Below are 16036 nucleotides of genomic sequence, written 5' to 3' on the forward strand. Positions count from 1 at the left end.
TTTATTTATAGTAGCCAACGTCGTGTTGACTGACTAACCAAAGGCGTGTGAACTGTGAACTGTAGGTTTCATCATTAGGTTTCACCCTTAGGTCCCATAATATAGGAACTACAAAGTGATTTTGTATTTCATTTCAACAATGAGCCCATAACAATTTGGGTCATCGAGCCTGTAAATAAGTGCGTACATATCGGTTTGACTCATTTCATGATTCGGGACTGGTTGTCCGAGTTCTATGTCTTAAACGCTTTGAGATACTTTTGAATGGAAAGCTCTATACAGATGGGCATTGTTATTCGTGTGAATAAAAAAAAAAGAAACACAGGTATTGGAAATAGTAAATTTTAAAACTTATAATAATTCTTACAAAGTTCATAATGAAATTCAAATGTAAATTGAATGCAATACCATGGTTCGTTATTCTACTTGGTGAAATAGGTTACAAGACCTATTTTAAACTCTCTCCCCCCCCCCCCCCCCCCCCCCCCCCCCCCCCCCCCCCTTACTACCTGGCCATTGACCCTAACTCCGAAACTCCTCAAAATGTTTTCTTGAACGAACAAAAATATCTGGAGAAAAATTCTTTCCATTTCGGCCTTTTTCGAACTCGGATTCTTCTCGCAATGGACGAAACACGCAAACGACCTGCCGATGAGGACAACTCCAACATCGAAGAAAAACTGATAAAAAAGGATTTAGTTCCGTGAGTTATGTTGTTCACTTCACTAATCGCCAATAATCATTTCAATCCATCAAATCACTGCATTCTTCTTTGCATGAAGGAATCACTCGTGATTTGAGAACCAAGTCGAGTGGCCATGTCCAAATTCAAATATTTCTATTTCATGTTTCAGCCTTATATCGTTGATTAAGCTTTTAATTTCAATTCTAAATATATCTATACATTATTTAGTATTATATTTATATTGACATTAGTGACTGCTTAATGTTCAGGAGAGTTACACAACAATGGTAACTCAACGAGTCAAGGCAGCCAGATGGTCAGAGTTCGTCGTGGCCAACTCGGACTTCAAAAAGTGGCCAATAGACTCACGTGGCCAAACTTTTCGTATATTCTGATCCCCCTTTGAATAAAAAAAAACATCGGTTTTTATAAACAACAAAAATCGACTAGACTTGGGGAGATATTTTTGGATTTAATAAAATACAATCAAAATAATAGAAACATGATTCTCTGTGTGGCCACAATTGGCTACACACGTGGCCATCTGGCAGCCATGAAACTTGGAAAACGTCTCGGTAAGCTGACCAAGTCTCTTTTGATCTTGCCGGGTGAAATGTGACCAGATCAGCTCAAGATTGAATCTCTTATTTATTATATAAAGCGTATATAATATGTTCCCTATTTTATTTTAGTATTCCCTGTTTATTTTGAAACACATGTACAATTTGAATTTTTATAATAGATGTTCGCCAATGTTGTATCAGTAAAGCTATTATGCTTTTTGTTGTTTTTGTTTTTTTAATCATCATAAATGGAAATTATGCTGAATATTTTTTTCTGTTTACAATCTGGTAACATTGGAAGATCCCATCCAAATTTGGTGGGTGTGGCAAATACAGGGTTGATCAACTTCGCTTTATAAATTATTTTCAAGTGAGTAGGGAATTATTTCAAATATAGCCATACTTTATTTTTTGTGTTGGATCACGAAGAAACAGAAGGAAAATCACCATCTTGGCGCGAACATTATCGGTTCAGGGCTTTCTTAACCCCTGGATCTCAATTTGGATTCTCCCATAAGTATAAAAGTCAAAATTTGTTTGTTATCATTCTCATTCATCCGAAAGGCAATCCCACCGGTCTCAGAACTCGAATCAGCTGTTCGTAGTAAGGAAAGCATGGCATCGTAAGTTAGCATGTGATTATGTCTTTTTCTCTTTGATTTCGTCGTTTTGTTTAGCATAGTATGTGTGATTAAAGGTATTATTTGTCTCACTTTTTTCAGGTGGAGTTTGAATATATTTCACAATGTTACGTCTGCTACGGCTACTGTAGACATGAATTTATAGTTTTTCATTGGACTCATTCTTTTTTTTTTCTTTTTTTTTGTTTTTGCTGCTGTGTAAGTAGGCACTTGCAAGAAGTAGCTCTCGCGAGTTGAAAACAGGCGAGGATTTCTGTTTCCGTTTTTGAGGGGAAAAAATTTAGGAGTGATTTTAAAATGCTCATTCTTCTTTCTCAGTGGAATGAAATATCATGTATTATATATCATTGGAAAGGGCATAAAATTCTGCATACAATGATGCTAATATTATTATCTTCTCTATATCATGATTTTGAGAAATCTTTGCGTTAAGAGAGTATATGTGTTTAAACGCTTATAACTTTTAAACCAGAGATGGTCCTTCTTAATAAAAAAAAGTCCTTCTGAGATACATATTAAAGTAGCTTCTCTAAAAATTTCAGAGCAAAATATGTTTGCACTCAAAAGTTAGAGCTCCCCAAAAAACAGTAATTGGCCTCGATTGTTTACAAAAGCTGCCATTTTCTTATACTGATTCACTTCCTGTCGTCTGCTGGGTTTGAGAGATAACTTCGTCAATCCACATCAAAACTTTACATCTTTATATCTTACAAAATATTCCATTTATGGAAGTTATTTTTGTTTTAAATTATTCAATTAATTGGCGTTTTCATGTCCATGCATTCATTTTATAATTTACAATTCTCTTCCTTTTTTTCCGATTGATTTTTCACTGTTGATTTTGACGTTTTTCATCCTTTGACGGACGTCTGTCCAATTTAGGGGAACGGGGGAGCGGAAGTTTTTAAAATCACCTATTTTCGACAATTTTAAACACTGATACACCACCTCAAACATTTATCAGTCCATATCTCAGCTTTTATGAGGTCTATTTTCATTTTGAAAAGTTCAAAGTGAACAATTAAATGACGCCGATTCAGTGGTGTATTTGGTCTATCTTCATGTGAATAAATATTTAATTGTCGACTTTTCCAAAATTCCAATAGGTCATTCATTTGCATGTCGTGATCTATTTTTCCTTGATTTCAGCTGTTTCAGATCTAAACTATACCTTTCTTTCTCAATAAATAATTATTTTTCTGTTTGCAATGTATTACAGAGATGTTGAATTACCACATGTAAAAATTTCAAAGTTGTATCTGAAGCCGTTTCTGAATTATACTTGATTATCCATTGGGTTGCTGTGTTTTGGTCACATATTTTCCTATTAAGCTTCTATAGAGATTTTTCACCACATAAAAGGTCATAACTTTTTAACTAGTTGAGATAGAGCGATAATTTTTTCACTTTAGTAAATGTTTCACTCCTCTTTATTTTTCTACGCTAAATTAATACCGATATCACTATTTTGAAAAATTCTTGCAAGTGCCTAGTGTAAGGAGTTGAGTCATTTACTATTATTATTATTATTATTATTATTATTATTATTATTATTATTATTATTATTATTATTATATTATTATTATTATTATTATTATTATTATTATTATTATTCCATTGGATTCTTTTTTTTTAAATGCAATCATTGCAACAAGTTATGTAAGGTTATCACACGTTAAAAGTCCTAAGTAACCTTCAAAAGGATGGCATATATATCTATCTCTCTCTCTCTCTCTCTCTCTCTCTCTATATATATATATATATATATATATATATATATATATATATATATATATAGAGAGAGAGAGAGGAGAGAGAGAGAGAGATATATATATTATAATATATATATATATATATATATATATATATATATATATATATATATATACATGCAATTTTTTAAAAAGAATCCAATGGAAAAATAATAATAATAAATGACTCAAGTCCTTACACAGAAGAATAAAAAAAGAGTCCAATGAAAAAATATAAATCATGCCTTATCTTCATACACAGTAACAGCAGCAGACTGTTATATATATATATATATATATATATATATATATATATATATATATATATATATATATATATATATATATATATATATATATATATATGTATGTATATATATTATTATTATTATTATTTATTATTATTATTATTATTATTATTATTATTATTATTATTTTATTATTTATTCATTAAAACAAGATGTATCACATCAGCCCATGTCATGGAATACAATTGACAATTTGCAGAATTAAAGAAATTATATTACTTAGATTATTTAGGTAATATTTTTTTTAATTATGCAAATTTAGTAAATGAATAGGAGTCGAAAAAGCATCCAATACAACGTTATTAGTATTACCATTACAATCCATGATGATGATAATATTAATAATAATAATGATAGCAGTGATGGTGATATTATTGTTATTATTATTATTGTTGCTTTTATTATTATTATTATTATTATGGTTGTTGCTTTTATTATTATTATTATTATTTTTATTATTATTATTATTGTTGTTGTTGTTAATATTATTTTTATGACTGTTATATTTATTATTATTATATTATTATTATTATTATTATTATTATTATTATTATTATTATTATTATTATTATTATTATTATTATTATTATTAATATTATTATTTTGTTGTTATTATTTTAACAGTGATAATGATAATAATAATAATGATAATAATAATAATAATAATAATAATGATAATAATAATAATAATAATAATATGACCGATCTGGCAGCACTGAAAAGATTATGGACATTGTGAATGGCAGTGCCTTAAAATTAAAACCAGAACTGTTCTAGACTCTTCGGAAGCAAATGATCTAAATGAAATTAATAGGACAGTCAAAACAAATTCTTTTAAGGACTTTTTTGGGTGGTTGCAAGAAGTTATCAAATCAGATGGTATTCTATGGTTAACACACTCACTTCTTAACCTGGAGAACAGATCGGGTTCCTCGGTTCTGCTGTTTTGTTCATCACAGTAAATTGGGTCTGCCTATACCTGGCAAAGTGAAAAGAAATTTTTCTTTAATACAACATTTAACGTTTATGACTGCCTTATTAGGTAACATTACAATTTTTTCAGACAGAGACAATGCTGTTAAGGACCAGGATCGCTTAGTCAATGTGACAATACCCAATGTCTGATTAGAAATGAGCAAGGTTGCCACTTTTCCATATATCTACAGAATTCAGTATATTATAAACTCTCAATAAATTTTCAAATCATCTGCGAAACGGAAAAAAAAGTAATGGCATAGTTAACTTTTTACTGGAGTTCAGCTCCCAGAATGTCAATGTGTTTGCCTGAAAGTTCAGCAAGTTTTTGCCTCATGAAATGGCAACCTTGAGTGAGACTCACTTTAAATATCTCTTATTTTCAACAGACAAGGAATCCTTCTTGGCTATGGGAATCCATTGCTGGATATCTCCGTGCAAGGTACAGCTGAGTACTTGGAGAAGTAAGTCTATACCTTTTTATATCTTACAATACATATAAATACCAATATCCATATATCCCTCTCACCCACCATTTTTTTGTGAGATTAATTTTTTTAACCCCTTGATCCGAATTAAAGAAATAGTTCTCTTTCTTTTAGTTCAAAAATAATGGACAGTAAAAAAACGATTAAACTGAAATTAAAAGGACTTGGTATTCTATTTCGGTTTAGGCTTTATAACTCCGTCATCTTTATGGCGTTACAACATTCCTGCTCTCAACCAGCATATTGTGTTTTTACCATCCAGTAAGATGGATTGCGGTCGTGGTGGGATTTGTTGGAAGGGGGTAGTAGGGATGCAACAGAGTGGGTGAGGGGGAGAGGAGAAAGTTGATGGCGAAGTGCAGAGGGTTTCATCGAGTTGTGTGAGGGATGTTGAATGGATACAAAAGAGCACATTGGGTAACAGTTGTAACGGGAATTTTGTTCAGTTATCGGCAATTTTTGTCTTTAAGTTATTCAGTTGTTCGGCAATTTATTTTTGGTTTAAAGATAATTTAGCATAGTGGCTTTCAGTTTATCCGTACTGTATTAAAGAAGGGAAAATGGCAACATTTTAATTTCTTTTCGGTTTAGCAGTCTTTTCGATTTAGACATTTTTGCTTTAACCGGTTTTTACTGTAATAATTTTTTTACAGTGCAAAACTGATAGGACAAAAAATTACATTTTGATTATGTATTTTGACCATTCGAACTTGACTTTAAGTATGTGATTTAGAGGTTTCATGTGGTAGTCTTAACTTTGTGAGTTATAAGAGTGTCACTAAAGGAATTTTTTTTTTCCCACCAGAACATCTCAGTATTCTTTTATTTTATTATTTCATCAGATATGGTTTGAAATCAAATGATGCTATCCTGGCAGATGATAAACACAAACCAATGTAAGTAAATTATTATTACTAATAATATTATTATTATTATTATTATTATTATTATTATTATTATTATTATTATTATTATTATTATTATTATTATTATTGTTTAATGATGATACTTTTCTGCAATTTTTTTGCCCTCAGTCCCTCGATCTGCAAAGGTCCTTCATTTCTGCTTTTTCCAGGATTGTTAAGAGAAAAACCAAACAAATAAACAATAAAGAACAAGCTTTTATATAGCGCAATATCCACTTAACATGTTCAAAACGCTTTACAAAGGGTCTCTGACCAATAGCAATGCTTAACATTTAGAATGACTTCTGTAAGGCGATATTACAATTTTTTAGACAGAGACAAAGCTGTAAACGGCCATATACTCATGCTACACATAAATATGTTGAGAGAATGTAAATAAAGAGCCTTTTCCAAGGACTCAACGATGCACTGAGTGAGGCTTGAATCCAGGACTTTCCTATTCAAAAGCGAGTGTCATACCACAAGATCACATAGTCCCAGATTTCAAACGTCGTAGGCATTTCAAAATTTAGCAAACCAGTTGCTTGTCTTCATCATAACTGCAATGGTGTTAATCCGTTGAGTTCAATTTTGTAACAATCGAAGAACAAAAACTAAAATGATACAGCTTCTTTTGTACTATCCACAACAGTCATCACATCGATTTCTGCGTGTATTAAAACGAATTCCAATTATCTCTTGTAGCAACCAGTGACTAGTGTTGCCTTTGTTTTCAATTCAATTGCCAACATGCATTATACTTATCCTGTGCTTGCAATTCTTTTTGTAGTTTATTCAAAGATGATGTGGATTTTTTTTTTCTAGTAGATTCTAATTCTATATTTACAACCTGAGTGCTTTTTGTAACGATGAGGCCTCTAGCTAAAAGTGTGTTAGAGAAGTGACGCCAAGGTAAATGCAAATGTTGAAACCTTGAAGCTCAAAGAAACAAATAACAATGGTCAAATGGAAAATGGAAGCTTCAATTTAATTAACGAAAACAGCTAATGTGGACGTTTCGGGTTTCCCCTTTGTCAACAAAATACGATTAATGAAACACCAAAGACGAATGAGAGAATGGCGTTATTAAGGCAAATGAATTTGTGTGCGTTAATGTTTGTTTTCAGTTGGGTTTTTTTTTAGGGGGGAGATCATTTTTTGTTTTTTTTTACTTGAGGGAAGGGATTTTTTATTATTTTTATCTTTCTTTTCTTTTCACCCAGGTATAAAGAAATGATAGAGATATTCAAAGATAGTGTAGAGTACGTCCCTGGAGGGGCAACACTGAATGCTATACGTGTTGCACAGGTTTGATTTTTTATTTTGTTGGTTTTTTTTATTTTTTTGTTCTTGTTTTTTTGTTTGTTTTTTATTATTAAGCCCGTAGTTTGGTAAAATAAATTCAGTGTTTTTATGCAGTAAACACAAATTTATTATGATTGAAAACCTCAATATTAGACTTTCAGTTTCAAGAGGTCTCAGAATATACAAATATACTCAAAAATATTACAATTAAATGTATAGTTGCCTCAGATAAGCACTCATTTATTCTCTTCCATCTTACCTAGTTTGTCAATTGAGCCAATAGGCTCCGACCAAAGTAAACTTTTTGATCGACTATGAAAATTGAATTCCTTTGTGTTTTTTTTCTTTTTTGTTTTTTTTTTTAAATATTTTTTAGTGGCTTCTCCAAACACCAAAAGCGACAACCTTCATGGGTTGTATTGCCAAGGATGAATTTGGTGACATTCTCACAAAGGCTGCCCAAAGTGCTGGTGTTGATGTCAAGTTTCAGTACACTGACAAAGAACCTACAGGAACTTGTGCTGTATTTTGTACTGATAAAGACAGGTAGGGACATCATAGTTTTCATTTGTTCCAATTAGCTACATTTGTCAAAGCCCCTTAAAAAGTAACAAACAAAAACGAATAATAAGCTTCAAAAACAAGCACTGAACGTTTCAGGCTTAAAACCCTTCTTCAGCCAACAACAACAAAAAAGAATGAAAACATAAATACATTTCTAAATAACCAGATCAATGGCAGAGAAACATCCTTTCCGTATACAGACATTTGTTTGATGGTTTATCTATATTCCTTCATGGAATGCCTAGATAGGTAACGGTATCTTTTCAAAATAACTCTCATTCTTTTACCCTGGTGATTTACTGAATTTGACACATGTGACCAGAGAGAGTCTTGTAATGTTGTGTGTAGAATACTTATGTTGAATCTTGTTACTCAGTTCCCGATGTCCCACCATTTATAATGCATGGGCTGAAAAGACTTAAAAACTAATGGCAGGAAATACACAGTCTGACTTTCTCTCTATATCATTGTACATTCCATGTGGCTTGGTGCGCAGACTTTGTCCCTTGAAATTGAAATTATGTCTCAATACAAGGCGTTGACTATCAAAATAAAGTGAACAGTGAGTTGTTAATAGTAGTGCTCAGGGTAGCAAGCGATTCCATTGGATGTACTATTAAATACAACTCCTTATTCACTTTCACTTGGTGGTCGTTAGCTTGAATTGTGACAAAATGTTTGGGCAGTGTCAGTGACTTTCCTGTTCGCAAATGTTTACACAGGCCCGTGCCAGGAGTCTTTTGCTTGGAGAGGAAAATTTTTTGTGAGAGATGATATATTTTTTTCTTCCTTGTGAACATATGTCCATTACAAAGGCATATTTCAATTTTTTTAAATTTCGTTTTGTAGATATTTAACTGTATCCCATTAATGGAGAGACTTATGCAGTGGCAGTTTGGAACTTTTTGATGGTTTTAGTCTAGCTACAAGGATATTGATCTTGAATCTATTTCTAATGTCTGTTAAACTTGTTCCCTCTGTTAAACTTGTTCCCTTTGTCTTACTTATTTTCTCGGGTGCTTGTTAGATTTAAATCATTATCCTTTCTATTGGTGCTGAAATGGCCTAATAATGTCAATTGTAATGATGTCTAAAGCTTTTTAGACCCCTAAAACAAACAGGCGTTGTTTTATTCATTGATCTCGTGTTTGTACTTTTGGTTTTACATTCACAGATCATTAGTCGCCAACCTAGCAGCAGCCAACTGTTTTACAGAATCCCATCTGGATGACGCAAATGTCTGGGCAACAGTCCAAAGAGCAAAATACATATATTTTGCTGTGAGTAGTTTTGCTGTTTGGTTTGTTTGTTTTTTTGAGCAGATTTGTCACATTCATCATCATCATCATTGCCTTTTTCACCCTGGGTCAGGGTATAGGCCACAGACAAACAGTTTCCATCCTTCTCTATCCTGAGCTAACTTTTTTTATCTCATTCCAGGTCTTACCACTTCTCTGTATATCAGCTTCTTTAATTCTTCTCCATGTTCCTCGTGGCCTTCCCCTTGATCTTCTGCCCTGAGGGTTCCAGTCCAACACTTTCTTTGTTATAGTTGAGTCATTCTTTCTAAGCGTGTGTCCATCGTCGTCTTCCTATTTCCTCTCCCACTGGTTTCTGCTGTGTTCTTTTCCATACTTCTTCATTTTTTATTCTATCCATCCATTATATTCGGAGTATCTTACGCATGCACCTGTTTACGAAAATCTGTACCCTCCTTATACATGCCTGTGATGCGTTCCAAGTTTCACATCCATACAGTTGGACAGACTTCACGTTTGAGTTGAAAAGTCTTAGCTTTAGTCGAAGGGAGATATCTTTAGTTCTCCAAACTCTGTTCAAAGATGTGAATGCAGCCTGTGCCTTTCCTATTTCTGCTTTCAACTCTGCTTCCGTGCCTCCATCCTTGTCAATTATACTTCCGAGATAGCAGAAAGTGTCTATATCTTCGAGTTCCTGATCTTTTACTTTGATCTGCTCCCTTTGACGCGTACCTATCCTCAAGACCTTTGACTTTGCAGGGTGAATTCTTAGACCAATTGATTCCGAGAGGCTGTTTATAATTGTGGTTTTTGCTTGCATCTGGTCTTGGGTGTGGGGCAAAAGAGCCAGATCATCTGCAAAATCCAGATCATATTTGTCACATTTATCAAAAAATGTTTAGAACATGAAAATATGAGAGTTAATTTGTAACATTAACTCTCATATTTTCATGTTCTAAACATTTTTTGCTAAAAAATTTACTTGAATCTTCAAATCATCAATAAGGGTTTGTGTGTCATGATGATTATAAAAAGTGTCCAATTGATGCTTTTGAATTTGTGAAGTGTTTAGATTACAGAGGCTGATATTGGGGAGACCTGACTGGAAGTTGCTCGTTTTTCAGGAAAAAGTAAACTGACACGTCAAGAGAGCTTTGTATTGCCAACTCATTTAACTCTTAAGCTTGCAGTCTCCCACCTCTTATTTTGTGTGATCTCATCTAGTTCTTTAAAAAAATTTAAAACTACAAATGTTTGGCTCCAACTATAGATATCGTCTTCAACTCATCAATGATTGTTTTTAAGTGCATTATTTAATCCTCCTGAGGGCAACCTTTTGATTTAAAACTCAGCCATAGTGACCACTACTTTTTTTTTTTTTTATCATTCGAGCCACGACTTTTTATAGTTTTGAACTTGGCTTGTTTAGGTGTCTTTGGGGTTATTGATTCGTAAAGAGATTCCCTTTCTGTTCCAGGTACTTCATATTTAAAGCAAAACAAGTATTCATTAATAATGGGAAAGGTTGTAATTTTTCATGCTTAAGGTGTTTATTTCTGCAATAGTGTTTGTAATAAATTGATAAGCCAATTTTTTAAAAAATATTTTGGGATTTTTAAAACTTATTTTATAAAAAGGAACGAAAGAAAATAGAGATAACCGTTTAAATACAGATTCATGGGGAAAAAATTATTTGTTAGTTGTTTGCTGTAGACCTTCAGATGAAGAAAAAGACACTTCTTGCCAAGGTAAATTTTGATATTACACTAGGGAAGGGTAATATTGAGAAAGAGGGATTGGAATGATAGACAAAAGATATATTATAATCCTTTTGAATATATATCATTTGGGTTCCATACTTCTTCATTTATTTAAGCAGTTACCATAGATTTTGTTTTCTAATCAATTAACTTCTATTAATTCCTTTTTTCCCCATAGGGTTTCCCATTAACTGTGTGTCCTCCTGCTATGCTTCGAATTGCTAAGTATGCCTGTGACCACAACTCTGTCATTGCCATGAACATGTCTGCTCCATTTTTATGTTCATTCTTCAAGGATCAAATGTTACAGATGCTCCCATATGCCGATTACTGGTTTGGAAATGAAACCGTAAGCATTATTTATTTGAAAGATTTTTCATCTTTCTCCTCTTCCTCCTCTTCTTTTTTTTTCTCCTTATGATCCTTCAACTCATTAATAGGATAAACCTTTGGAGAAGTGGAGAGAGATAATTGCATGTTACCTTTCGTAGAGGACATTAGTATATTGCAAATTAATTAATTTTCATTGGATCAGACATATCCAATCAACAAATTACTGTTGGCTTGAGACAGGGGTAAGAAAAACAACCCAGAATTGAAACTAACCTTCTTGCTTTTGATACGAGTGCTCTTTCGATTTTACTGCTTAGACCCTTCAGCTCATTTATCCTTTAATATTAAAGCTGTAGAATATGGATGAGGTGAAATTATTGAGTGAAATGTGAAATTAATGAGTAATTGTTTTATTGTTGTTGTTATTATTATTATTATTATTATTATTATTATTATTATTATTATTATTATTATTGTTGTTGTTTTGTCTTTTTGTGACTTATTCATAATGTCCCATTGTTCCTCAAAGGATTACGAAAAGAAAATCCAATATATATTCTTCTTTTTTTTTTTTTACTTGTTTTTCATTTGGCTTTAGGAAGCTGATGAGTTTGCCAAGGCTAATGATCTTGGGGTAAGTTGCTTTTTTTTTGTTGATGGGGGGGGGGCGGGGGGGATGATTTTGTTTAATTCTTTATTGTGTTTTACAATTGCTAATTGATGAGATGTTGAATGTTTTTCTATTTTTATGATTTACTTCATTTTGTGTCAACTTTTTCTCCTTGTCTGTTTTGACTTTAGGGTTTAAAAAAAAAAAAGATTATTATGGTGTCTTTCTATATGGAAATGTTAAGTGTGTGACACATAGCCTTTAGCCACATTATTAATCATAAATTTTGACATTGTGTTTGTAATTCAGCATTTTACTGTAGAATGAAATAAACATATGAATAATTTATTCATACAATGCAAGACTATATACCTATAAAGTGCGGATAAAAAATTGATCAGCGACTCAAAAAGATAGTAACAGTAACAATCCCATCCAATCCATCTGGTGAACTTTTTCCAAGTAATTTAAAGCAAGGAAGAGGCATTTTTATCTTGATATTGACTGCACTTTTTCAATTTTTTTATCTTTAAAGTGACTAGACTTTTTCTTAAGATATGGGCTTAACATTTTGAAAATCCCTGTCAATTTTCCTCCATGTTTTTATATTGTAAACATTTTTTTTTGTAAGTTTTGATTTATTTTTTTTTCTCATCAAAATGAAAAGATTGTCATTTTTAAAAATGTTGTCTTTGAACACTTATTGTTTCCAAAAATGAAAAAAATATCCTGGAAATGTAATGAATGGAATGTGTAAAGTTTAAAAGAAATTGTACTCTATTTGTGCAATTTTATAACTCATTCCCCAGACATCTGATCGTAAGGAAATAGCACTGAAGCTAGCAAACTGGGAGAAAATTAACAAGAAGAGATCGAGAGTGGTTGTCATCACTCAAGGCCCTGATCCCGCTCTTGTTGTCGTTGGTAAGTCTTCAAAAGAAAACTACATGTACTTTGATTTGGACTACTCTAGTAGTTTTAAAGCTATTGATCAATTTTGACAGTCAAAACTTCGAATATTATTTTTTTTTTAGAGGGGGGGAGGGGGGGTTGCTTTTCTGTGTTTCTTTTTTTTTTTTCTTTAATATGAAAAATGTCATAAAGTTAATATAATGGAATCATATTTACAACATACTGATATAAATTATGAGCTAAAACAGAAATAACTTTTTGGTATAGAACAATTTACAAATCTATATTAATAAAAGAAAGAATTTCTGTCTGTCTGTCTGTCACTGTGTGTTTGTGTGTGTGTGTGTGTGTGTCGACTACATGTAAACCAGACTACTGCCTGCTATAAAAATTAGCCAGTTCGGTAACATTTTCATGTGTGACATCATGATTTTTGAAATTTAGGTCGATTTTACAATGTCCTATAAAATTTGGATTCAATTTTATTGGATCCCTTAGATTTACGACACCATTTTAAACAGAGGAGGGTGAAAGCGGGTACACTTCAACAAATGTTTTATAATTACAATTACATCCTTCAAAGTTTAAAGCACAATATTTTGTTTTGATGCATTGAAATTTAACACTGATTGCAAATAGAGATCTATACATATCCACAAACTCTACTCACTCTGTCCACTCTCTCCTCCTAGAAGTACATTTTATATGGGGAACAAAGTTTATTTGACTCAGTTCTTTGTGATTTTAGATGGCCATTTTAATTTGTTCTCACGAATTTTATCACAGACTATAGACGCACGTTTACATTTACACATATTTTGTGTGTCGGTACATTATATCTGGCTTGTGAATGTTGTGAGCATTTTACCTAAATGCATAATATAAATACAGACGTATTCTATTTCATTACATTCCTGTATAGATGGAACGAAAGTGACGTCACTACATGACTTTTATATCTGAGTAAAACGAAAGAATGATACTTCTGTCTTGATTGTGGTGAAATTATTTTAACAAAAAATGTATAGTTGTTGGTAGTTTTGATAGAGAGTGTATTGTTTACGATTGATTTTTGCACACCCATGTCAAATTCCAAAGCCAGATTTTAACCTGCATTTGTGTGCAAAATATTTTTTTAGCTGAGCGTTAAGAGGGTTAAAACAATAATGGCACCAATGGACTAAACAATTATTTTTTTTCATTTAGACGTTGAAAAAATATTTAAAAATTGCTCGATTAAGATGCCCCTAAATTTGTCTAAAAGTCTCAAACCTGAGACTTCTTTAAGTTCGTAATTGATCTATATTTGAAGTAAAAATTCTCAGGACAAAACACAGCGGAGAATATCCCAATGAAAATGTCATCAATAAACTGATGGATTCTGTGATGATTTTTTGTTACACCAGATGGTAAAGTGAAAGAGTTTCCAGTGACACCCATCACGGAAGAGGAGATTGTGGACACCAATGCTGCTGGAGATGCCTTTGTTGGAGGTAAGTTTAATCCAAAACTACAAAATGATCATATTGTTGGGTTTTTCCTTTCTTTCTTTTTTTTTTTTTGATTTAAAGTAGCTCAAATACAAATTTTCTTAACAGACTTTTCTTTTACCTCTATTTTTATTTCTTTGAGGATCAAGCAGCAATATTTGCATTGTATCCTTAATTTTGATAGGAAATTAGGAAAATAATATGACTTTAAATTTGTATTATGGGGTGGTTTAGAAGTGACAAGTATGCAAACTGGCACCAGATGTCAAAAGTGAGACAGGGCAATCATGGTCGAAAAGGAAGGAACAAATGTTGTGTCTATCTTCAGTGTGCTCTGTGGTCTAGTGGTATGACGTTCGCCTTGTGACCGAGGCAGAGTTGAGTCCTTGGAAAAGGCTCTTTACTCACATTCTCTCATAGTACTTAGATGTAAAGTGAGTGCCCAGGTGTTAACAGCATTGTCTCTGTATGAAAAAATGGTTATATCGCCTAACAGGCATCATGTCTCGTCCTTTATGTTATGTATTGCTATTGGCTAGGGACCCTTTGCAAAGTGCTTTGAGCACGTTTAGTGAATATTATGCTATATAAATGCTCAAGTGTTGAAGCTGCAACAGTATGGGTTGGATTGGAAGTTGTTGCTGTCACTTTAAAAGGACAGTAACAATTAAATGCTACTCTTTGGACAGGACACTAATTAAAAACTATTTTCCATCAGCCTATTTGCCCCATTAATTCAAAGATGGGCTAACAGAGAGATCATAAGAAGAAAAAAAACTCAAATGCACTAGCACTGATTTTGGTCTCTCTGCTCAAGAACTGAGTGTTTCAACAAGTGAGTTATGAGGTCTTTCAATAGTAAATATAATATTGAACTGTTTTTCCGTGTCTTTCATGTTAGGTTTCCTTGCTCAACTGGTACAAGGCAAGTCAGTAGAGGAATGTATGCGCTGTGCCCATCACACTGCCAACGTCATCTTACACAGGACAGGATGCTCTTTACCTGATAAACCAACCTTTAGCTAAAGAATATATTTGGCCTAGGTTTAATATTATATACGTATCACTGTGGGGTGTGTGTTTTTTCCGATTTTTTGTTGATTAATTGCAATGTCAGCTGTAATAGATAAATTAAATACATGGTGTTAAAAGAGAATATACATTCTAACTCTTGTGATAAAAAAAATCATTATATACACATATAAATCATACATGCAAAGAAAATTATTTTTATAATAATTAATGGTAGTATTAACAGCCAATTTGTCCAATTATTCTAGAAATGATTTTATGCATCATACATATTTATGTATGTATGTATGCATCTATTCTGCAGCTGAGAAAATTATTTCAGATTTTTGAACGGTTAATTCAGGAGTATTTTTGGGGTGAAATATATTATTTCACAATAAAAGGGAACCAATACCTCTCACATCACACCATTTTTGCATTGATGAAACAAATTGTTAACATGTTTCCTATTGCCT

General features: G+C 32.4%; 1 protein-coding gene across 2 annotated transcripts; it reads left to right on the plus strand.

Annotated features, from left to right (window-relative positions):
- The first annotated feature begins 571 nt into the window (after positions 1-571).
- LOC144972534 (uncharacterized) lies at positions 572-15667 on the plus strand. Of its 2 annotated transcripts, none has more exons than XM_078913858.1 (11): positions 572-703; positions 5313-5387; positions 6254-6307; positions 7540-7624; positions 7998-8167; positions 9360-9465; positions 11383-11553; positions 12136-12171; positions 12957-13071; positions 14466-14552; positions 15451-15667. In XM_078913858.1, exons 1-11 carry the CDS (start codon positions 624-626, stop codon positions 15573-15575), a joined length of 1104 nt encoding a protein of 367 aa, XP_078769984.1. In that variant the 5' UTR covers positions 572-623; the 3' UTR covers positions 15576-15667. The 2 variants fall into 2 exon arrangements, with proteins under 2 accessions (XP_078769984.1, XP_078769985.1); XM_078913859.1 differs by lacking the exon at positions 572-703 and adding an exon at positions 1746-1871.
- The last annotated feature ends 369 nt before the right edge of the window (positions 15668-16036 follow it).

Source organism: Berghia stephanieae, chromosome 5 (assembly GCF_034508935.2).
Source record: "Berghia stephanieae isolate SIO BIC M18660-M18661 chromosome 5, UCSD_Bste_1.3, whole genome shotgun sequence".
Lineage (NCBI taxonomy): Eukaryota > Metazoa > Mollusca > Gastropoda > Nudibranchia > Aeolidiidae > Berghia > Berghia stephanieae.